This window comes from Salmo salar, chromosome ssa29, assembly GCF_905237065.1.
Source record: "Salmo salar chromosome ssa29, Ssal_v3.1, whole genome shotgun sequence".
Taxonomy (NCBI): domain Eukaryota; kingdom Metazoa; phylum Chordata; class Actinopteri; order Salmoniformes; family Salmonidae; genus Salmo; species Salmo salar.
The window spans coordinates 20,013,681-20,038,055 of record NC_059470.1 but is presented as its reverse complement, the minus strand read 5'-3'; the positions used below and the strand labels follow the sequence as shown (position 1 = coordinate 20,038,055).

General features: G+C 42.6%; 2 protein-coding genes across 2 annotated transcripts in view; one reads left to right on the top strand and one right to left on the bottom strand.

Annotated features, from left to right (window-relative positions):
* The first annotated feature begins 2,337 nt into the window (after positions 1 to 2,337).
* txndc5 (thioredoxin domain containing 5) lies at positions 2,338 to 17,353 on the top strand. The gene is made up of 10 exons (XM_014181054.2): positions 2,338 to 2,640; positions 3,720 to 3,872; positions 8,378 to 8,483; positions 8,784 to 8,880; positions 10,515 to 10,630; positions 10,944 to 11,030; positions 11,171 to 11,314; positions 13,720 to 13,802; positions 14,182 to 14,311; positions 15,517 to 17,353. The coding sequence occupies exons 1-10, from the start codon at positions 2,453 to 2,455 to the stop codon at positions 15,637 to 15,639; spliced, it is 1,227 nt and encodes a 408-aa protein (XP_014036529.1). The 5' UTR covers positions 2,338 to 2,452; the 3' UTR covers positions 15,640 to 17,353.
* The window catches only part of bmp6 (bone morphogenetic protein 6), a 35,876-nt gene continuing 28,684 nt past the window's right edge, over positions 17,184 to 24,375 (bottom strand). Inside the window, exons 5-7 of the mRNA XM_014181053.2 lie at positions 20,004 to 20,080; positions 18,937 to 19,047; positions 17,184 to 18,701 (exon numbers count right to left, since the gene is read on the bottom strand). Coding sequence (XP_014036528.1) covers positions 18,552 to 18,701; positions 18,937 to 19,047; positions 20,004 to 20,080 — 338 coding nt within the window. The 3' untranslated portion in view covers positions 17,184 to 18,551. The remainder of the gene's footprint in view (positions 18,702 to 18,936; positions 19,048 to 20,003; positions 20,081 to 24,375) is intronic.

Genomic DNA, 24,375 nt, shown 5'->3' with positions numbered 1-24,375 from the left:
TTATGTATGTATGTCGTTCAGACGGTGAATGGGCAAGACAAAATATTTAAGTGCCTTTGAACAGGGTATTGTAGTAGTAGTTGCCAGGCGCACCAGTTTGTGTCAAGAACTGCAACGCTGCTGGGTTTTTCACGCTTAACAGTTTTCCGTGTGTATCAAGAATGGTCCACCACCCAAAAGACATCCAGCCAACTTGACACAACCGTGGGAAGCATTGGAGACAACATGGGCCAGCATCCCTGTGGAACACTTTCGACACCGACACCTTGTAGAATCCATGCCCCAATGAATTGAGACTGTTCCTAGGGCAAAAGGGGGTGCAACTCAATATTAGGAAGGTGTTCCTAATGTTTTGTGCACTGTGTATAGTCTTTTAGGCAACTTGTTCTAAAACGTATTAATGTACATGTCTTCACTGCAGTATTTTTTTATTTCTTTTAGATCATCTTATTAAAGCCCAATTGATGGTTGAAATACAGTGCCGTCAGAAAGTATTCACACCCTTGACTTCTTCCACATTTTAGTTTAAAATTTATTAAATGTATATTTTGTATCACTGTCCTACAGCCAATACTCCATAATGTCAAAGTGGAATCATGTTTTTATACATTTTTACAAATTAATTAAAAATGAAAATCTAAAATGTTTTGAGTCAATAAATATCAACCCCTTTGTTATGGCAAGCCTAAATAAGTTCAGGAGTAAAAATGTGCTTAACAAATCACATAAGTTGCATGGACTCACACTGTGTGCAATAATAGTGTTTAACATGATTTTTTTTATGACTAACTCATATATGTACCCCACACATACAATTATCTGTAAGGTCCCTCAGTCAAGCAGCGACTTTCAAACACAAAGACCAGGGAGGTTTTCAAATGCATTGCAAAGAATGGCACCTATTGGTGGATGGGTAAAAATAAAAGAAACAGACATTGATTATCCCTTTGAGCATGGTAAAGTTATTAATTACACTTTGGATGGTGTATCAATACACCCAGTCACTACAAAGACACAGGCATCCTTCTTAATCTTAGTTGCCGGAAAGGAAGGAAATCGCTCAGGGATTTCACCATGAGGCCAGTGGTGACTTTAAAACAGTTACCTAGTTTATTGGCTGTGATAGGAGAAAGGATGGCTCAACATAATTGTAATTACTCCACAATACTAAATGACAGTGAAAAGATACAGAATAAAAAATATTCCAAAGCATGCATCCTGTTTGCAATAAAGCAATACAGTAAAACTGCAACAAAAAAAATGCTAAGAAATTAACTTTATGTCCTGAATACAAAGGGTTAAGTTTGGGGCAAATCCAACACACATCACTGAGTACCACTTTCCATATTTTCAAGCATGGTGGTGGCTGCATCATGTTATGGGTATGCTTGTCATCGGCAAGGACTACAGAGGTTTTTAGGATAAAAAGAAACAGAATAGAGTTAAGCACAGGCAAAATCCTATAGGACAGCATGGTTCAGTTTGCTTTCCAACAGAGACTGGGAGACAAATTCACCTTTCAGCAGGACAATAACCTAAAACACAAGGCCAAATGTATACTGGACTTGCTTACCAAGATGATATTGAATGTTCCTGAGTGGCCTAGTTACCGTTTTTACTTAAATCGGCATGAAAATCTATGACAAGACTTGAAAATGGCTGTCTAGCAATGATCAACAAACAACTTGATAGAGCTTGAAGAATTGTTTTAATAATAATGAGAAAATATTGTACAATCCAGGTGTGCAACTCTCTTAAAAACGTATCCAGAAAGACTAATCGCTGCCAAAGAAGTTTCTAACATGTATTGACTCATATGTGAGTACTTATGTAAATTAGATATTTCTGTCTATCATTTTCAATACATTTCCTAAGATTTCTCAAAACATATTTTCACTTTGTCATTATGGGGTATTGTCTGTAGATGGGTGAGAGAAAAAAACTATATTTAATCTATTTTGAATTCAGGCTGTAACACAACAAAATGTGGAATAAATGAATACTTTCTGAAGGCACTGTAGCTCATGGTAAAGGATGATGATGCAATGCACAGACTTGATTATTCAACATGACAATATCTGTCCTTACTCAAACTTTTTAAAAGAATGTGTATACCTAGCAACTAGGCTGTCTGACAGAAAGACCTGAATGAATGACGCAAATGAATGAAATGTAACCAACACTGAAAAGTTTAGCAAACTTTGATATTTTACACTAGCTGCTCTACTTGTGAAAGCATCTGGATTTAAACTTGTTAAGGGCTTGTTCCGGAGTGTTTGAAGTGCACAATTTTCGTGATGCCACAGATCTCTTATCTAATCTGCTTTGCATCTCCACCTGTAAAACGCCAGCAACCATTGTTCAGAGCTTCTCGCTATCCATTGGCTCTATCCAGATTCCCGAAAAGTCAGCAGTAGGGCTAGGGGCTGTCCAAGTATTCACAGACGGGATCATGGCCTCCTCAGCACGGAATTGCACACCTTTTATGTTGTGTGTTATTTATTGTGCATTACTTTTTGGTAATATATTTTGCAACGCTGATTTAGAAGAAGATGAACATGCCAAGCATACGTATACGGTGGATATGTTCAACGATGCTGTCCCCACAGCTCCTCACTTTGTCATGTTCTTCGCCCCATGGTAAGCAAACGTTTTTCAAGTTTTAACCTGAATGAATGGATTAGCCAACGTTAGCAGCTGGCATTTTGTAAAGTTATCGACAATGTTCAGATAACGTTACCATATGTCCTCAACAATTTAGCTAGCTGTCTCATCAAATTGTCATGATGGGCAAGCTCCTAACTTTGATTGCTGCTACTAGTAAACGTTACCTAGCTAATTTGCAGATAAGTCGCGTAGTTTTTTGACGGCTAGCTGGTTACCGATCGAACTATTTATCTATCTAGTCAGCCAACTTGTTTTTAGTTACACATATGATATGGCTGTTGTATATAACATGTTAATCCGTCCTTGCATTTGATGCAAGATCAATGTAGTCTGGCTAATGCGTTGGCTATTACTCGAGCATTAGCTAACATTAGGTAGCATGCTACTATGGCTGCTAAATTTTGGGATAGTTATTTAAACTAGCGAACTTTTTGAAGTCACGTTTCAACTTCAACTGTCACGTACTTTACAATTTTAGTTGACAAAGTCGCTACATGCACAGCGCAGTGTTTTTTTTTTCAAGGTGTTCATTTTGCTGCTTAAATGTTTCTACTGTACTGCAGCTTTCTATCTAACAGTACAGTGGAGGAATGGATCATTTCAGGATTCGCTCCCGCTGTGACCGTTTACGTGGCAGGCACTGACTGACGTAACCTCGTACACATGCACGCACTAAAGCTGTGCCTAAAAATGTCAGTTTTTTTAAAAACCCAATGAATAATCTACTTGCTGTAGTTAGACCTAAATGGGATATAAAATATGTTGGTGTCTTTGCTGACATAAAGGCTTATAGAAAAACATGTAGTGCGTCATCATGGAAGTAAAAAATCTGTTTTATATTCTCAGATATCTCAAAAGTATTTCTGGTCTCCTCCCAATGGTTCCTTGATACTCATGTGAAGTGTCACAGCTCCCCATATACAGTTACAAGCATAGCTGTGGGAACTAGGGGTGCTGCACAGGGCCTTTACTAGTCGTGTATTAGCAAACTGATATAGCCATCTGTAGCGCTGGCCAAAAAACAACAATTCTCTGCTGCATTGTCTTTTCAGGTGTGGTCACTGCCAGAAGCTACAAGGGCCATGGAACGAGATGGCGGACAAATACAACAGCATGGAGTCGCCGCCCGCCTACGTTGTAAAGGTTGACTGCACTCAGGACGTCAAGTTCTGCTCCAACGTCCATGGCATCAGGGGGTACCCCACGTAAGTACAGGGGCGTATTCATTAGAGCAGGTGTTTTTCTTGCACAGGCACCCCCATCATATGTTAGTGTAGCAAATGGGAAACTTAATCCTCAGCCTGAAGTGTCCCGCTTGCGTCGCCTCATAAGGTAGCTTTTGAGGTGTCGCAATCAGCTAAGATGCTTGAGGGATGACGGTCACGTGTGTTTGTGAGGCAGAGGTCTCGTGTTCGCGCCAGGTATGTGCTGAATTGGAGAGAAGGTGGTACTCGCTAAGTAAGCAGTGTGACAACCTTTACATTAGCAAAAATATATAATCACGTCTTGTCATCAGGTGAATGATAATGACAAGTAGAACTAATCAATATTTGACAATGAATAGATTTGGTGGACAGTTTCATTATTTTGACCTCCCCACAGTTCATTGGAAAAGGAAGTGTAAACTCTTAAGTCTATTAGCTAGAAAGGTATCTTGGTGGTGTAGAGCAGTGGTTCCAAAATGTTTTATAGTCCCGTACACCTTCAAACATTCAACCTCCAGCTGCGTACCCCCTCTAGCACCAGGGTCAGCGCACTCTGAAATGTTGTTTTTTGCCATCATTGTAAGCCTGCCACACACACACTATACGAAACATTTATTAAACTTAAGAATGAGTAAGTTTTTGTCACACACATCCTGGCTCGTCGGAAGTGACAAAGAGCTCTTATAGGAACTGGGCACAAATAATTATAATCAATAATTTTGCTTTTTATTTAGCCATCTTACATATAAAACCTTATTTGTTCATCAAAAACTGTGAATAACTCACCACAGGTTAATGAGAAGGGCGTGCTTGAAAGGATGCACATAACTCTGCAGTGTTGGGTTGTATTGGAGAGAATCTGTCTTAAATCATTTTCCACACACAATCTGTGCCTGTATTTAGTTTTCATGCTAGTGAGGGCCGAGAATCCACTCTTACATAGGTACGTGGTTGCAAAGGGCATCAGTGTCTTAACAGCTCGATATGCCAAGGCAGGATACTCTGAGCACAGCCCAATCCAGAAATCTGAAAGTGGCTTCTGATTAAATAAAATTTTCACAGAACCGCTTGTTGCAATTTTGATGAGGTTCTCTTGTTCAGATATCGGTAAGTGGACTGGAGGCAGGGCATGAAGGGATAACGAATCCAGTTGTTTGTTTCAGGAAAGTAATTGCGCACCCAGCTCACTCAGGTGCTTTGCTATATCACATTTGACATTGTCCGTAAGTTTGAGTTCATTTACACATACAATGATGGAAAGACTTGTGTGTTGTCCTTGTTAATTAATCCAGACAGAGAAGAGCTCCAATTTCTTAATCATAGCCTCAATTTTGTCCCGCACATTGAATATAGTTGCGGAGTGTCCCTGTAATCCTAGATTCAGATCATTCAGGCGAGAAAAAACATCACCCAGATAGGCCAGTCGTGTGAGAAACTCGTCATTATGCAAGCGGTCAGACAAGTGAAAATTATGGTCAGTAAAGAGAACTTTAAGCTCGTCTCTCAATAAAAAATAATAAAAAATGTGTCAATACTTTGCCCCTTGATAACCAGCGCACTTCTGTATGTTGTAAAAGCGTTACATGGCGCTGCCCATATCATTGCATAATGCATAAATACACGAGAGTTCAGGGGCCTTGCTTTAATAACAAAGTTAACCATTTTCACTGTAGTGTCCAAAACATCTTTCAAGCTGTAAGGCATTCCCTTGGCAGCAAGAGCCTCTCGGTGGATGCTGCAGTGTACTGTTTGCATGCGCATTACCACTTCACTATGTCTCCCTGTCATGGCTTTTGCGCCATCAGTACAGATGCAAACACATCTTGACCACCAAAGTCCATTTGATGTCACAAAGCTGTCCAGTACTTGAAAAATATCCTCTCCTGTTGTCATTGTTTGCAGAAGAGGATGTCTTCCTTAATTGACCCCCCATAAACGTAACAAACATATGCCAGGCCCGCCAGTTGTGCCAGGCCCGCCACATCTGTTGACTCATCCAGCTGTAACGCATAGAATTCACTGGCTTGTATGTGAAGCAGTAATTGTTTCGAAACATCTCCTGCCTTGTCACTGATGCGTCGTGAAACAGTGTTGTTTGATGAAGGCATTGTCTGTATAGTTTTTTTGGCCTTTTCCCCCAGCATTGTCCCAGCCATATCCGCGGCAGCAGGAAGAACTAAGTCCTCCACAATAGTATGGGGCTTGCCTGTCCTAGCCACTCGGTAACATTGTGCAATAGAACAGTTTCTTCTTGGACATATAACACACTGTGGCTGAGGAAAGGCACTACGCCCAATATAAGTCATTACGCTAACGCCAGTTAGTGTTGGCTTGTGAAACTACCTCTAACTTCCTCCATACTGGACCCAGAGACATACAAATGGTATCCACAATGGACCCCCTGCAGTACCTCAGACCCCAGTTTGAAAACCTCTGCATTAGGCACACCATAGCAAAACATTTTAAAACCTTCTGCAATAGAACAATTTCTTTTGCACATATAACACACCGTGGCTGAGGAAAGGCACTACTCCCAATATACTAAGTGAACCCCAAATCAATGTAGTTCTCATCATATTTGCACCTCTTCGATGGTCCAACGTCCCTGTCTGTTGTTCGGTGCTTTCCTGGGTAAGGGCAGTAGCTCTTCGGCTGCATCAGATTCACAACTGTCAGTGTCCATGCTAGCTGGGCTAGCAACATATGTAGAATTACTGATGCTAGCATTGGATGTGCTTGTGGAAGCAGAACAACTTGTGTCGTCAACAGGTGCAGGTGTAGTACTGCTGGTAGTAGCAGTACTATCAGTAGAGCTGGTATGTGTCTCTATGGACGCGGGCCTTACTTTTTTAACCATTTATCAATTTTCGTACAAACGGAATGAGCAGCAGCTACGTTTGGCTACATACGGACCCTTGGTGGCATTCCCACGAGAGAGTAACAGTTAATGTAATTGGATGTTAATTATTTGACATTGTGTTGTTATTTTGCTGAACACTAAATGGTTTAATTTTATTTTTGGTAGTGAAACGAGACTACTCAGGCGAAAAAAAACATCACCCAAATGCATAGCCCTGTTGGAAAATTTAAATGGACTGTTTGAAAATGTGAATCACATTTTTATTTGGCGTACCCCTGACGGCATTGCGCGTACCCCAGTTTGGGAATAGTCGGTGAAGAGAATTTTGCTATTGTAAAGCAAATTTTCTGCAATTCTACAAACGTTTGCATTGAGTTGAGAGAACATTTAGCAGTTTTGAAGCAGATTTCCAGCTATTCTACACTTTAGCAAGGAGCTAAATGACAATTTTGCCGTTTTAAAGCACATTTTCTCCAATTCTATGCATTTTGCCAATGCTAATGCTGTGTACCTCTGCTCAAACATTGTAACAAAATCAATAGACACGTGCCCTCAATTCCCGTATATAAAAAAAAATCCCATTCTCAATTCACCCTGACTGTCTAGTTTTTATTTGTATTTTTCAAAGATGGTATTATTGAAAAAAATATATATAGTTCAATATGTTTTCTGCATGCTTTCTATCTGGTATTGTTCATTTCAGTTGGCACCAAAAGTGTTTTTCTATTCAGAAAATTACCGCAGATGTCACAACTAATAATTTTAGCCAAAACGCGTCGTAAAAGAAAACAACAACAACTTTGTTTCTATTGAACATGCCATCCAAATAAAGGCATTTTAATTAATTATATGAAGAGTGCCTTGGTCCTCCTTTCTTTTTGATGACCAATTCACCCCGTTTACCAAAGAGCACCTTCTGTCTACCAACATTTACTATTGTGTACCTTAATAGCGCTTCCTTTCCTCCTCTTTCTAATAATTTTCTTTACAGAAAAAAACCATGTAATTAGCTTGATTTTTGGCAATGAAGTAATTTATCTACTTCCCCAGAGTTTGATGAACAGTTAGCATGCTAACTGTTCCTGTGGACTTCCAGTCATTATGCTAACGCTAGTTAGCGTTGGCTTGTGAAACTACCTCTAACTTCCTCCATACTGGACCCAGAGACATACAAATGGTATCCACAATGGACCCCAGTTTGAAAACCTCTGCGTTAGAGCATACCGTAGCAAAACATTTTAAAACATTGTGCAATAGAACAGTTTCGTCTTGGATTTCTTAATGGATAAGTTGAGAGTACCTCACCATTTCGAGGCACTTCTTTATTTTTCTAACGGTATAAACCACAAAGAGCAGTGAGCTTCAATGTAGATTGATTACTTATTGACAGATAGCAGTGAACATTGACATGCATTTAGACCCTAACATGCTTATAAATTACTCTGTTGGGGGGAAAAAAACTGTCACGAAGAAAAGTATTAAGATTTTATTAGCCATGAACATGACATAAATGAGTTGCAATGCATGTAATGACAAAGCAATTGACCAATTTGGTGTATTTTGAGTATGTCGATCCAGCAGAGCAGTATGGCCAAGCCCTAGTCATTGAGTTGTATGATCTCATTGATCCCTGTCTTGTTTGCAGGTTGATGCTGTTCAAGCCCGAGCAGGAGGCGATGAAGTACCAAGGCCCCAGGGACCTGCAGTCTCTGGAGACCTGGATGCTCAACACTGTGCAGGAGGAGCCTGTGGTAAGGAGAGAGGTCACCCAAGTGCAGAGACACAGAGGGGAGGGATACTTTAGACTAGAGAGCATCTAAATAAAACATACAGTACGTGATCCTGTATGGCTCAGTTGGTAGTATTGTATTGTAGGTTCGATTCCCGGAGCCACCCATATGTAAAATATATGCACGCATGACTAGGCCGCTTTGGATAAAAGCATCTGCTAAATGGCATATTCTTTTATTATATATTGAAATGGAAACCTTTTTGAGACTAATGTTATGTGATGGTAGTCTTTATTTGACGTGTGGCATGATGTTCTGCAGGAGCCAGAGACTGAGCTGGAGCCTCCCAAAGCCTCAGAGCCAAAGCAGGGCCTCTATGACCTCACCGCCAGCAACTTCAAGGCCCATATCTCTAAAGGTAACTTGGGGGAGGACTGGGATCGATCAGTACCACACACGTGGCAACGGTCTCTTTATAGCCTGGTCCCAGAACTGTTTCTGCTGTCTTGCCGACTTGCAATTGTCATGCGCCATAGGAGTTGGCAAGACGGCACGCACAGACCTGGGACCAGGCTTGTCTCTTTAGACCTGAATACAACCCAACGTTTTATGCAAGTTGCATATGTAAAGTTTCTACAAAGTTTAACATAATTTAGGGTCCGTCATTTCCTTGAAACCATGATGCAATCCACGCTACATTTATCTCCGGTTGCTGGACAAGCACAACAAAAGTAAATGGTCATGATAATTGTCCCCATTGCAGCTCTTAAAGGGATACTTTGGGGATTTTGACAATGAGGCCCTTTATCTATACTGAATAAAAATATAAACACAACATCCAACAGTTTCAAAAATAGAAATACTCCTCAGTTTCATTAGTTGTCCGGGTGGCTGGTTTCAGTTGATCCCACAGGTGAAGAAGCCAGATGTTGAGGTCCTGGGCTGGCGTTGTTACTCGTGGTCTGTGGTTGTGACACCGGTTAGTTGTACTGCCAAATTGGAAGCGGCTTATGGTAGAGAAATTAACATTCAATTCTCAGGCAACAGCTCTGGTGGACATTGCTGCAGTCAGCATGCCAATTGCATGCTCCCTCAACTTGAGACATCTGTGGCATTGTGTTGTGTGACAAAACTGCACATTTTAGAGTAATCTTTTATTGTCCCCAGCACAAGGTGCATCTGTGTAATGATCATGCTGTTTATTCAGCTTCTTGATATGCCACGTCAGGTGGATCGATTATCTTGGCAAAGAAGAAATGCTCACTAACAGGGATGTAGACAAATTTGTGCACAACTTTTGAGAGTTCAGTATTCTTCCCCCAGAGTCAGACTTCCCCATTTTGGATGCATCTGTGTCCAGTATGAAGGAAGTTGGAGGTAGTTTCACGAGCCAGTGCTAACTAGCATTAGCACAATGACTTGAAGTCTATGGGTGTCTGCTTGCATGCTAGCAGATACCCATAGATTTCCGGTCATTGCGCTAAAGCTAGTTAGCAATTACTTCCTTCAAACCACACGCAGAGACATAAAAATAGTATCCATGAGTTCATCTGACTCTGGGAAGTAGATAAAGGGCCTCATTGCCAAAATCCCCAAAGTATCCCTTTAAGCCTGGTTTTTAGTCTTATGTTTAGGTTGAGAAGAAAATAAATGATTCCTGTTTTGGAGAAAAGACAGGATATGACAAGGTCATTTGTAAGAGGAATGTTTATGGGTCTCATCTTTAAATCTTGGCAAGATGAACTGTGACAATTGTGTTATCGGTAGCATTTAACCTCTGTGAGCTCAGTTTATTTTAGTCTCCAGGGCAGCATTGCAGAGGCCATTTTTATAGTTGATGTAATTTCTCATGTTATTCCATCAACTCATAACCCATCCTTAAGCTAAGACGCTCATACCCTCTAACTTAAGGTAATATGTACCTCTGTAAAATGCTTTATAATTACAGTTTGTTCAGATTGCAGCTATTCTTGGTGTACATTTATGTATATATTATGTTTTCCAGTATTAAGTATAATCTCCTTTTCTCCTTTTTTTCCCTCCTCTCCACAGGGTCCCACTTTGTCAAGTTCTTTGCCCCCTGGTGTGGTCACTGCAAGGCCATGGCCCCCACCTGGGAGCAGCTGGCCATCAGCTTCGAGCACTTAGACAACATCAAGATCGGCAAGGTTGGTGACAAGTTCCAACCCTGCCTGAGCAACAGCAGTGTACCGGAGTCACTTATCTATGCAACAAGACCAGGACACGGATCTTCTGACGAGTCATTTTGTTTGTACAATGAGATAATGCAACCCACTGAACAAATGTTATTTATGGCTGTGGCCTGTTTGTATTGAATTGCATGTTGATATTTCCAAGTTAAAAGCACAACTAGCTATCTTTACCAGCTACAGGAGTTAAATGTAAAGTATGACAAACTAGGTATGAGCTGGATATGCTGAATGAATTCTGATTAAACTGGTGTGTTGTGTGATTGGCCAGGTGGACTGTACCCAGCACTACGAGGTGTGCTCTGAGAACGCTGTGCGTGGCTACCCCACCCTGCTCTTCTTCAAGGACGGCGAGAAGGTACGTAGTTTGGTTGGCTAGCACACTGAAGAAGACCTTGTGTCATGTAACACATGTAAGCTTTTAAGGAGCTATGGCTTCACCATTAAAACGTGAGTCAGTTTGTTAACCCTTTCCATTGCTGCTGTTTGTCTGTCCAGGCGGACCAGTACAGAGGCAAGCGGGACCTGGAATCTCTGAAGGACTTTGTAGACAACCAGGTTAAGGCTGCTACTAAGGAGGATGACGAGCACCCACATGCTAACGAGATCCCAGTACCCAGCGCCGAACCTGCCAAAGAGGAGGTGTGTGTGTGTGTGTGTGTGTGTGTGTGTGTGTGTGTGTGTGTGTGTGTGTGTGTGTGTGTGTGTGTGTGTGTGTGTTTGTGTTTGACTGTTTGACTGTTTGACTGTTTCTCTCAGGTACCGTGAGGCCAAGCACATGTGCCTTCCAGACTTTAAATACTCCACATGCTATTTTAAAACTCTTAGCACTGGTCACTGTTACGCCGAGATCTCATTTTGGGGGCGGGTACCCTGTTTGCGTGTGTGGGCAGCAAGTTTCTTCTCCAGATACTTAATGAGTGAACAAGCTCTTGGGCAGATGTTTTAGCAGTGAGATTACCATCTAGCCCGGTCAGGACTACGCTGTAGATTACAGTCTACACCAGGCATAGGCCTCTGCTGCACAACGGTCAACTAGACCTAGCAATTATGGGCAGGCTAGCTATTTCCTTCCGCCCATGCCAAGGCATCTCAGATAGAGCGTTCAGTGTGAACAGTGACATCAACCTTGAACAAAGACATGGGACGAGTCGTTTAAGGAGAGATCCAAAGCTAATTCCAGTACAACACGAGCTTGATTAGTCACGGATGTTCGGTGTAGGAACTTAGGCTACTAGTCTTGTGGACATACAATGCCTTCAGAAAGTATTTATACCCCTTCACTTATTCCACATTTAGTTGTGTTACAGCCTAAATTAAAAATGGATTCAATATATATTTTTTCTCTAACCCATCTACACACAATACCAAAGTGAAAACATGTTTTTAGAATTTGTTTGCACAAAGAAATAAAGCATTTAGATAAGTATTCACACCCCTGAGTCAATACATGTTAGAGTCACCTTTGGCAGCGATCTGTAAGTCTCTAAGAGCTTTGCAAACCTGGATTGTACAATATAAAAATTGTTCAAGTTCTGTCAAGTTGGTTGCTGATTATAGCTAGACAGCCGTTAATTGAAATGCATTTCGTGTGACTACCTCATGAAGCTGGTGAGAGAATGCCAAGAGTGTGCAAAGCTGTCATCAATGCAAAGGGTGGCTACTTTGAAGAATCTCAAATATAGAATACTTGTTTGGTTACTACATGATTCCATATGTGTTATTTCATAGTTTTGTGTCTTCACTATTATTCTACAATGTAGAAAATAGTCACAAAGAAAATCCCTGGCATGAGTAGGTGTGTCTAAACTTTTGACTGGTTCTGTAAGTCAAAACTGTAACTAGGCCACTCAAGAACATTCAATGTCGTCTTGGTGAGCAAGTCCAGTGTATATTTGGCCTTGTGTTTTAGGTTATTGTCCTACTGAAAGATGAATTTGTCTCCCAGTGTCTGTTGGAAAGCAAACCTGCATCAGTTTTCTTCCAGATCTTGCCTGTGCTTAGGTCTCTTCTGTTTTCTTTTTATACTAAAATACTCCCTAGTTCTTTCCGATGACAAGCATACCCATAACATGATGCAGCCACCACCATGCTTGAAAATATGAAGTGGTACTCAGTGATTTTTGTTGTTGGATTTGCCCCTAACCAAAATGCTTTGTATTAATTTATTTGTCACATTTTTTGCAGTATTACTTTAGTGCCGCATTGCAAACAGAAATATTTGTAATTTGTACAGGCTTCCTTCTTTTCACTCTGTCATTTAGGTTAGTATTGGGTAGTAACTACAATGCTTTTTATGCATCCTCAGTTTTCTCCTACCACAGCCATTAAACTCTAACTGTTTAAACTCTGTAAATGGTAAAGTCACCATTGACCTCATGGTGAAATCCCCGAGTGGTTTCCTTCCTCTCCGGCACATGAGTTAGTAAGGACGTCTGTATATTTGTAGTGACTGGGTGTATTGATACACTATGCAGTGTAATGAATAACTTCAGCATGTTCAAAGGGATAATTCATGTCAGCTTTTTTATTTACTTTTATTTGCCAATCTACCGACAGGTGCCCTGATTTGCGAAGCATTGGAAAACCTCCCTGGTCTTTGTGGTTGAATCTGTTTGAAATTCACTGCTCTACTGAGGGACCTTACAGATAATTGTGTTTGACGGGTACAGAGATGAGTTAGTCATTAAAACATTATATTAGACACTATTATTGCACACAGAGTGAGTCCATGCAAGAATTATGTGACTTGTTAAGCACATTTTTAATCCTGAACTTATTTAAACTTGCTATAACAAAGGGGTTGAATACTTATTGACCCAAGACATTTCAGATTTTTTATTAATTTGTAAACACATCATTCCACTTTGACATTATGGGATATTGTGTGTAGGCCAGTGACACAAAATCTCAATTTTAAATTCAGGCTGTAACGCAACAAAATGTGGAAAAAGTCAAGGAGTGTGAATACTTTCTGAAGGGATTGTATTAACCAATACATGACCAGGAATGATCCCGTCTGATATCATCTCTGTTTGTTCATGCAGTCTGGCGTTATTACACTCACAGAGAGCAACTTTGACGAGACAGTGGCCAAGGGGCTGACGTTCATCAAGTTCTACGCTCCATGGTAAGCGCTCTTATATACAGTAGTAACACTCTTTTTAACTATCTATTTATCTCCCCCCGTATGACCTTGGACATTTCTTTGAGTCAGTGGTACTTCTAAGAAGTTGAGGAGGCTAGTGCATTTTCCCCTCAGGTAATGGAGCGGCACCCTCGCAGTCTAAAGTTCCATCTCAGTACTCTACTACTATCTGCCCTGATCTAGGCTAGGGGGGGAAAAATATCATGGATGCCAGTTTTGTCACAGCAGTGCACATGACTAAAAATACACTAGATGAAAGTGCCACTCAACTATTGAGATGCAGTCGCAGAGAAAGAAAACCTCTGTGGTCCACTGACTGGATAACCTGCGTAATTATAACTGACTTGTCCCCCAACTCCAGGTGTGGCCACTGTAAGAATCTGGCCCCTGCATGGGAGGACCTGTCCAAGAAGGAGTTCCCTGGCCTGACTGCCATTAAGATTGGCAAAGTGGACTGCACAGTGGAGAGGACGATCTGCAACAGGTTTTCAGTAGGTGTTCTACACTGGGTGTACAAAACATTAGGAACACCTAATATTGAGTTTCACCCTCTTTTGCGCTCAGAACAGACTCAATTCATTGGGACATGGACTCTACAAGGTGTCAAGTGTTCCACAGGGATGCTGGCCCATGTTGACTCCAATGCTTCCTACAGTTGTGTCAAGTTGGCTGGATGTCCTTTGGGTGGTGGACCATTCTTGATACACACGGGAAACTGTTGAGCGTGGAAAAACCCAGCAGCGTTGCAGTTCTTGACACAAACCGGTGCGCCTGGCAACTACTACTACAATACCCCGTCCAAAGGCACTTACATTCTTTGTCTTGCCCAATCACTTTATAAATGGCACACATACAATTCATGTCTCAAGGCTTAAAAATCATTCTTTAACCTGTCGTCTCCCCTTTTTGTACACTGATTTGAAGTGGATTTAACAGGTGACATCAATAAGGGGTCATAACTTTCACCCGGTCATAACCTTCACCTTTCATGGAAATGTTTTGTACACTCAGTGTAAATTGACTGTCAGTAGCTAAGATATTTCTCAGAAAGAGCACTACTGTAGTATACTACACACTGCGGTATAATTAGCAAGACCTTGATTGTATAACTTGACATTCCGTTCATAAACACACACAAGCAGGTGAGACCCAGCGCCATAGGAAGTATAAACGGTGGGTTGTGTACTATGGTTCAAAAAGCCATAAAACTGCACAGCCACCTCATCACAGGATTGGATAATCAGTGGTGCTCCACTAACAGGAATGGTGGATCTCAAGACTCCCTCATGGCCCTGAATACAGTCCATGTTATAACCATCGCAACCTTTATTAATGGGACGCTCTCTGGAATTTTCCGACTCACCCTCTCAAGGCCATGGACCAGTAGTCTCTTCAGCTGCTGCCTGTCTGGCTCTTAAAGCTCACTGTTAGAATTGATTAAATTAGTGTTATGTTATGACTAGCACTGCTAAACAATCTAGACGATTCGTATAGTAAGAGAAACCATTATTTACTTCGGTGTTGGCCGATCTGAAGGAAAGGTGGACGTGATATGGTGAAGGCATTGCAGGGCTAGGTGAAGTAAAGACCATATTGTTTATACCTATCCATTCCCTTCAAATCAGCAAACACTGAAGAGGTCGGGGCTAGCTAGGGGTTGTTACCGTGCTGACTTTGTCTCCTTTCTCTTCTACAGGTACGTGGGTACCCCACCCTGCTCTTGTTCAGAGCTGGTGCTCAAGGCGAGGAGCATCACGGAGGGCGGGACTTGGAGAGCCTGCACAGTTTTCTAATGAAGCAGGCCCGAGACGAGCTGTAGCATTGTCCAATCAACATCCACCATTACTTCTCACCTCTCCCCAACACAGAATATCTGGCCAATGGGAGGAGTCCTCTCTCCCACAACAGCCAGCTCTTATCTCTCTACATCTCCCATCGTTTTCCTTTCAGAAAGGAGTAGCATCAACACACTGCTTTTAACCCCCTCTGTAATGTCTCATGAGCGAGGCCAGTCTGATTCTATAATAATCCAATAGTTTGTGTAAAATGTGAATATATTATGTTTGGGCTGCCCAGTCCCACTGTTCCTCTGTAGAGCATTGGCTGGCTCTGCAAACCACTTTGCCAGCGGTACTTAAATCGGTCAAACCTTAAAATGCATACTGCTATAGTCATCCCAACACTTGACAACTCAAGCAGAGTCGTCTTAAATAGTGCCTGCTGGTTGTATCAAAAAACGTTGGATTAAGCAGAATGAGTTTGTCTGAAATTTTATAGATATAAAATGTGTTAATGTTCATTTGGTGATTAAATTGTGTTGACGAACAATCATGAGGCGTTGATGTAATGTTACTGTAGCACAGGGGTCAAAGCCGCGTGACCTCTAGTGACGTTGATGGTACTTTTTATCCATGCCAGTGACGGCCTAACTAACTTAACTCTCAGGGACCCCCAGTTGGAGATCTTGGTCTATGCCATACTGCGATCTCTTATCGGCTATATTTTTCTGACAAATTCCCCCAACTACTTTTTGGCTATGACAGGAAAGGCTGCATGAAACTGTTTCATGTCAAACTGCCCTTTGAGTGAGTGGTCTTCTGTGACATTGCAATTGTACTACAAAAAGTCTGATTGTAAAAGTATTTTTTGGTTTTCCATGTTAGTGCTGTAAGAGGTTCAGTCCCACGGTCCAATGTCAGGCGCCTCGGGACTGTTTTGGCGTTCTCACTGTTTTATGAACAATGATTGTGATCGTCTGTTTGGCGCACTCAAGTCATGCCTTATGCATGGAATGTGCTAGTTTGTCATGAAAGGAAAACCATATGTCATTAATCCATGTTTGAAACATCCCTCACAAATGGTTTGAGGAATTGTGTCCAACATGAACGACTTAAAAAAAAATGGAACATTCAGAACGTTGCATAGAACAAACGTCTGCTGTAAATGTAATAGATTTTCCAAAGCGGATGAATATTCTGTTCCATTGACTAAGCCCCATATCAGGCCCCGGGGTGTCACTCAAACACCCAGTGAAGCACAACAGTGATAAGGTCATTTTACTTTGGGGCTGTTGTTCGGTTTACCTCAGTTGCTTGGGAGGTCAAAAAAACAAATACCCAAAAGATATTATCCACCCATATAATGATCATAAATTACGATGACGAAGTTGATTTTCTTTTCTTTCCATATATAATATCTTCTATCAACCCATAATGTTAGTGGATCAGATTTTTGTGTGTGTTCTATTCAGGGGCGGTTGAAAATGTAAGTGGTCTGAGAATGTGTTCGCATGGAGTTGCTGTGTGAGGCAATTTACATTCAATGCTCAATTAAGGGAAACAAATGCATTCAGAGTCTAACCACTTATTGTCAGTAAAATCTTTATGGATAGTACATGGTCTAGGCAGACTCCAGTGAAGGAAAGCAGTATTTTGTTTTTGTGAGTGGGTTGTACACTGCCCATGAATTTTGTAAAAAAAAAAAGGCAAGCTGTAACATGAGATTTTGTAATAAAATGTCTTTTTCCAAAAATAGTATTTTTCATTTGTTTTTTGTCTGTAATATGGCATGTGATTAAGTGGTGCAATAAATAAGCTGAAAATGTACACGTATTTACACACAAAAGTAAGTCTAAACATGACCACAAGAAATGTAAACAGCAGCTTACTGGAGGTATATTTTGTGATATCTGATTGGTTAGGCACAAAAGAACGTTGCCTTTGAAATTTCAATCACGCTGTAATGCTGAACTTCTGCAATACGGATTGAATAGAGCTCCGATCTGTAAATGAATCGACAGTAGCAATTACTCTGAAATGAACAAAATCAAAACATCAAACCCAAGCTAATTTCAGAAAGCTGGTCCAAAACATTTGATCAGCTGGTTTGACCAACAAATAGCTTTTCCCACAAATTTTTTTCTCCAGGTTTTTGGGGATATGTTAACTCAGTGAGTGGAATAACATGGAAATGACAGTTTGTGGGATGTCATCATCTTTAGAGCAGTCCATCAGTGAAGCCACAACCTGCTACCTGTTGAACCAGCTTGGTGAACACCCAGCATGAGCCTGGCAAATATTGACCCAATGAAGATATTTTGAGGAGTTCACAACTAAAATAGTATGTGGTTGTTTCCGTTCGGCCCATATTATATTTTTGGAAGCCAGGGGAATATGGCGGAAGAACTTCTGAGTACAATTCATAAAGAGGAGTAGGAAATATCTGGGTCTTTTTACATTAACTAATGTATCGTGGCATACATTTCATGAATATTTCAGCAGATTGTTCATGTTAAAAATCAGGCTTTGGTTAGTCAGACAATATATATACAATCTCTATTAAATTGTGTAGTTAGGCTAATGCTTTTCCCCTGCGGTCCTATAAAAGGATTTCGACATGTTTTGTATCATTTGACTACATCTGACGTCATGTAACAGTTTGGCTGTCAGCATTGAGATAACATTGAGTCAATTCCCCGACGCCGTCGAGTTGTTTCGCTGTAATGGGCCATTAGCCGTCTCAGAACTTGAACACCACTTAGTTTTGAAAGGAGGAGAGGGGGGGAAGCAGCACGTTGGTCTGGTCCATTATCAGTTCCTCCCTCGCCCTGAGTATGGGAGAGGAGAGGGTAGTACACAACACACACAAACAGGCAGACACATGATGTGTGCACACAGTCTCCGCTGCAGCCCATGGGCGGGTGACCATGATGACGCAGCAGTTTGGCGGTTGTCAGTGGCAGCCACAGGCCCTCACCACCATGTTCTTGTACTTCTTCAGGATGACGTTGGAGTTGTCGTCAAAGTAGAGCACGGAGATGGCGTGCAGCTTGGTGGGGGCGCAGCAGGGCTTGGGCACGTTCTCCGGGTTCATGAGGTGGACCTAGGAGACAAGAGGTCAGAGGTCACTTATTCCTCTTCAAGCACAGCTTGAAGGATCCATGTCACTTTCCTAACGTGAAGTGCGCACTTGAAACATTTGTTTTACAAATCAAATATACATTTACATCAATGGGAGATTTGCATGAAAATCCAGGTTCCATGAAAATTAGGATTCATGAAATTAGGATATAGCTCTTTATTAGCAACGTAGTAGCTCAAATTCTTGGAGTGCTCACCAGTGTCTGCACAATGGCATGGTTGGTGGCATTCATATGGGCGTTGAGGGGGAAGGAGCACTCTCCGTCACAGTAGTTGGCCGCGTAGCCCTCAGGTGCAATGATCCAGTCCTGATACAATCACAAGAGGGATACATTTAATATGGCTAATCTCTGGTCTACAATGTGTTCTGAAGACTCTGGAAATGGAATCCTGTGGCAAAAAGGTACTGTGTGTTTTAATGGGTACAATATACAGTGCCAGTTCAGCCGCAGCATTGTCAGAGGGCATTTATACTCGCATAATGTCTAAAGCACTTTGGACTGTAGCGTCCTACTTCACTCCTTCACAACCATCAGTCTCAACTGGGTCTCTTAGGACAGATCAGTTCAGAAATGTACAAGTGCCTGTGGAATCACTCAGGCAGCAGGCTGGTTGCTACAGTCTCTCTCTCTGTGTGTGTGTGTGTGTGTGTGTGTGTGTATAGGCCTATGTACTGTATGTGTGTGTGTGTGTGTGTTGGCACCTTCCCTCTAGATGTCAGTGCTGTCTTAACAGGGGGTTGATTGTTTTGCAGGACGTAGGTGGCTGCATGTTTTCCCCTCCATTAACTGTTCGCAGCCCCTGTTACCCAACACACCCAGTGACCTGACAGAGTTCACAGGCCACTTAAGCTCTTACCAAATGCCTATAAATGCTTCTTTAAAAGGTTATTAAATCGGTACAAAAGCCTGCTTGTTGGTTTGCTTTCACCTACCAAATGTCTTCATTAGGGTTGCAACAATCTGGTAAATTTCCCCAAATTCCCAGGTTTTCCCAGAAATCATGATAAGAGGATTCCGGATTTCCTGTTTATTCCCTCCTGATGATTCCTTCTTTCCAGATTTTCTGGAACAACCATGGAATTTTGGGAAGTTACCATATTTTTGCAAACCTTGGCTTCAATGACCTTCTCTTTGACCTGTGATGTTTGACTCATGTCTGTATCGTATTGAACTCTTCACTCTGAACAAATGGGACATTATGGGTACTGTAGTCCACCAGTGTGTCACTGCAATTACTGGGGGGGGGGTAATTTGATCCTTACCTGCCAGCCCAGCTCCCGGAAACTGACGTAGAGCTCATGTCTCCTACAGGCTGTCTTCTGGTCACTGCTGTTGTATTCTAAATGGGAAGAAATAACTAGAAGTCAGGGTTGAATCATATGCCTCCGCTGTCATATATCATATTGGGTAGTATGACACGTATATGGGTGTTACACCAGTTCACAGTGACATGGGTTCATTTGTGTACTGGATTATTTTATGTGCCTCACATTCACTTGAAGATAAATTCATTTGAAAGCTTGCCAAATTGAATTGGTCGGCTTTTGGGCGCATTGGGTCGGACTGCCGATGACAAACATGTTTATAACTGCCCTCCTCTCCCCGCAGTTTGTTTTAATTATCTCCCTCTCGTCCCACCCAGCCGCAGAGTCACAGAGTTAGCGACTCAGCGGGTGTCAACCACAGGTATGGTGTTTCAGAGGGGAAGGTCATTGCTGGCACTGGCCGGCGTTCTGAAGTCAAAACGGGTGACTCAGACTTTCCACTGACGACGTTGAGAGTCCACCTGCTGATTTTTTGTTGTTGCGTTCGTCCCCCTCTCCTACTAAACAGAGAGAGTGTGAGGAGAGCTATGATATCAGCACAGAGTGGCATTACTTCCTGCTGTAGGAGCTCCCTTAAAGCCAACAGTGGGCAAACCATGCCAGGCTATATGCCATACAGTCTGGGGCCCAGGTGGGCATCAGGGGTGGCAGAGAGGACCATCTCTTTGTTTGTGTGTGTGTGTGTGTGTGTGTCAAAGTAATGGGGGACAGGGACGAGTCTCTCACAGACCCCCTCCTGCCCTGTCTGTTCCGCCCTGGAGACCAGGACCCAGTCATTAAACCAGTTTATTTAGTTAGCTGGGTGTGCAGTGGTGAGTTGAACTAACTCATTGCCCTTACTGTACTGTGTTATGACCAGGTGGCTCCACTCTCCGATTTATCAATGCAAGCGAGCAATCTACACAGTGCAGGCTCCTACCAGGCCGCCAAAATGAACCCTTTTATTTGTTTTGTTTTCAGCCGACCCACTCAGCCGTCGTTATTAGAGAGCCATAATTTGGATTCATAACTGTAATGACATGTTGTAATTACTAATTAGATTGAATTCACATAAACATAACAAGCCCAGACAAGTGTGCCTGCTCCCAATGACGACCCAAGGCGAGCAAAGAGAAAGAGAGAGAGCGTTGCTCTGAAACTTGGCAATTATAAATACCCGCCGCTCGCTTCCCATTGGAACAGGAAACACTTCAACATAAGTGCAGCAGTCACCTGACTGGGGGGTTAACTCACGCCGAGGTTGGAAAACAGAAAAGGTGGTATCTGGTCATAAGGTCAGGGTTGAGAGGTCATCCTGGCTGTTACCGTCGGAGACACTCAGGTGTTTCCCATGTTCTTTCCTGTGTGTGTGTGTGTGTGTGTGTGTGTGTGTGTGTGTGTGTGTGCTGATGGTTTGTGTAGCTATGGGGGCGATAGAGGAGGGGTGTAGCTACACTATCTATCCTAACGCAGTGCAGGGCGGCCATAGCCTCTGGGTCAGCCTGCCTGCCTAGCCCGTCAGCCCCCGGGCCAGTCTGGGTTCCCCGCCACCTCGGCTGTGCCTCTGCAAGGTAAATATTTACAGAGATAAATCTGTCTCTCACTGAGGTCCTGGAGCCGGTTTCGAGAGGGTACTTAACCCCTGGGGCTAGTGTTCCTCTCACATGGCATGGTGTGACCTACCTACCTGCCTCCACACACACAGGCCCCCGATGGCCTATTTTATGGCCCAGACATTCAGCTCCCAGCCAAATCACAGGGTGGGGACCGTGTCACTGAACCCCCCCGCCCTGGGCAGCTGCTTTAACAAGCACCCTGGTACAGTTTGACATGTTGCAGGACGATGTCTGAAAGGGCTAAGGGGACCAGAGGACTTGGGTGACCAGGTGGAAAAGATCTTCTGAAGGTTGAATACACACACTAAAGTAAATAAATACACCATGCTCTGAACATACGTTCTGTAAGTGTATACGTGCATGCAGGCACACACACAGATACACTAACAGACAGGAATACACATACACCTTGTTTCCTTGCACCTCTCTGTCTTTATAACCATCAGTATTTACAGTCAAGCTGATATTTACTGTTGACTTTCATTGAGTGAGTGTAAAGGCCAGAGTTTTGGTACCCATAAACCACCTCTCCCCTTCCTGCCTGTAAAATGTAAATCCACCACAGTTACCGCTGAGCATGGATCCCAAGGGGCTTTCATACACTTCTAACCTGAAAAACCTGGCTTCCTTATTACCATAGACTACAATTCAAAAGGGCCTTAAAACAGTTGGGCTAAAGGTGCTGACAAGGGAAAAATCGATAAATAATATTTATCCCTTGTCATTCCAAAAATATAGAAGTCAATGGAGCCAATTACAAAATTATCACTACACTGTTGCCGGGGGGGGGAGTGAGGCATGTACAACATTAAATGGGTTCCTTCCACCAAAAGCCTCGATCTCCGGAACTGAACACAGTAATTCCATGGTTTATTCACGAAACTTTCTCAAGAAAAAAAAAAAAAACAGGGGCCATTTTCAAAACTGCCCCTTTTTACAGTAGCAATTACACAAGCTGTGCCTGTGGAGAGGCGGTGATGGAACGATGGGCTAATAGGCGGCGGTGTTCCCAAAAGAACAGGGTTTTCCTAAAGAGAGAGAGAGAGAGAACGGGCTAGCTTCTTCAAACTCCAATGAAGACTTAAAAGAGAATGTGACTGTTGTCTGTCTGTGTCCATGCCGGGTTTTTTCTCCCTCCCTCCCTCTTCCACTGAAGTTTATCTTTCTTCCTGTCTTTCATCAGGGAGGTTATTAAACCCTCTGCAGAGCTCGCCAATGTCTAATTACACCAACAGTAAACAAAGGGAGACTGGAGGAGGAGAGGCAGAGATGAAAACACACAGCTGGACAGCGCCGTGTTATTAGAATTCTTTAAGCAATACTGTTAACTTGGTCAGTCTTTTAGCGAGCGGCTAATGACTGGCCTGGGTAATGACAGGTCTGGGACAGGTCTGGGGCCACGACCGGCTAGGCTACAGTGATACTCCTCCTGGATGGTCGTTAAAGGGCCAAGCCCGGCTTCCATTGCCGCCCCAAACCCCAAATTACCTTTAAAGGTGTCGTACTGTTCTTTTATTCTCTCTCTCACTCTTTCATTTCCAAGCGTACAGTTACTGTACAAACTTCCCCTCTCAAAGGAACCCAGTATGTAGGTGTGATTTCATTTGTCGGATAGGGTTTTCTGCTTGTGTTATTGTAAGCAAACTAACGCCAAGACACCTACATGATGAGCCCATGGCTATTTGCCAATATCCATACTAGCGTACCACTTAGAATGAAGCAATATATTGGGCATGTATTTTAAGTGGCATGCTAGTGTGGATGTTGGAACAGAGCTCATGACTTGGCTGTTGTGTTCTTAAGCATTAAGCATACTATTATTCTGGTGTGTAGCTACATTGATTTGTTAATATGAATCGGAAACTGTAAAGACGGGGCGATGGTGGTCCCATCAGATGCTAAACAATGAGGCACTGTCCCTATTTGTTTCTCCCTCAGAGCAGCACAGAAGAAAGATGCTCCCTTTATCCATCCATCCTTCCTCTCTTCCTCAGAGCCTGTGAAGTGAGTGAGTGATGCGGTATTGGAACCATATGCCTCACAAGTCTGCCTGATCCTCGCCACTTGCTGTCGCAAAGGACTCGCAACTTCCTGCGCGGGATCTAAATATTTACGCTCCAGACATCCCAAGTGGCGAGGCCGAGGGATTGATGTTTTGGGTTACATAAAGTCCAATCCTTCAGGACACGTTGGTTCAACAGATTGTCCTCATTAGCTTGAGCACCAGCAGACTGGTCTGGGAGCCTGTTCTGTTCTGTTCTGGGAGCCTGTTCTGTTCCGTTCTGGGAGCCTGTTCTGTTCCGTTCTGGGAGCCTGTTCTGTTCCGTTCTGGGAGCCTGTTCTGTTCCGTTCTGGGAGCCTGTTCTGTTCCGTTCTGGGAGCCTGTTCTGTTCCGTTCTGGGAGCCTGTTCTGTTCCGTTCTGGGAGCCTGTTCTGTTCTGTTCCGGGAGCCTGTTCTGTTCTGTTCCGGGAGCCTGTTCTGTTCCGTTCTCTTCTGTCCTGCTCTGTCCTGAGGGTTTTTATCTGATGGACACTGCACTACTGAGAAGAGCATGGCCATAATGTAATGTCTAGAACTCTAGACTCTACAGCAAAGCAGATATGGCAGATTATTTCCAGAATGATTGGTGTGATGAACTACAGACATGGAACCACAAACTAATAACTTCAGACTCCCATCATAACAATGAGAATTGTTGATGAGTGGACTATCC

Coding starts and splice junctions, on each gene's coding strand:
- txndc5 (XM_014181054.2), top strand. CDS start 2,453: ATGGCCTCCTCAGCACGGAATTGCACACCTTTTATGTTGTGTGTTATT. Junction 8,881..10,514: donor CAAGGCCCATATCTCTAAAG/GTAACTTGGGGG, acceptor TCCTCTCCACAG/GGTCCCACTTTGTCAAGTTC. Junction 11,031..11,170: donor TCTTCAAGGACGGCGAGAAG/GTACGTAGTTTG, acceptor TTGTCTGTCCAG/GCGGACCAGTACAGAGGCAA.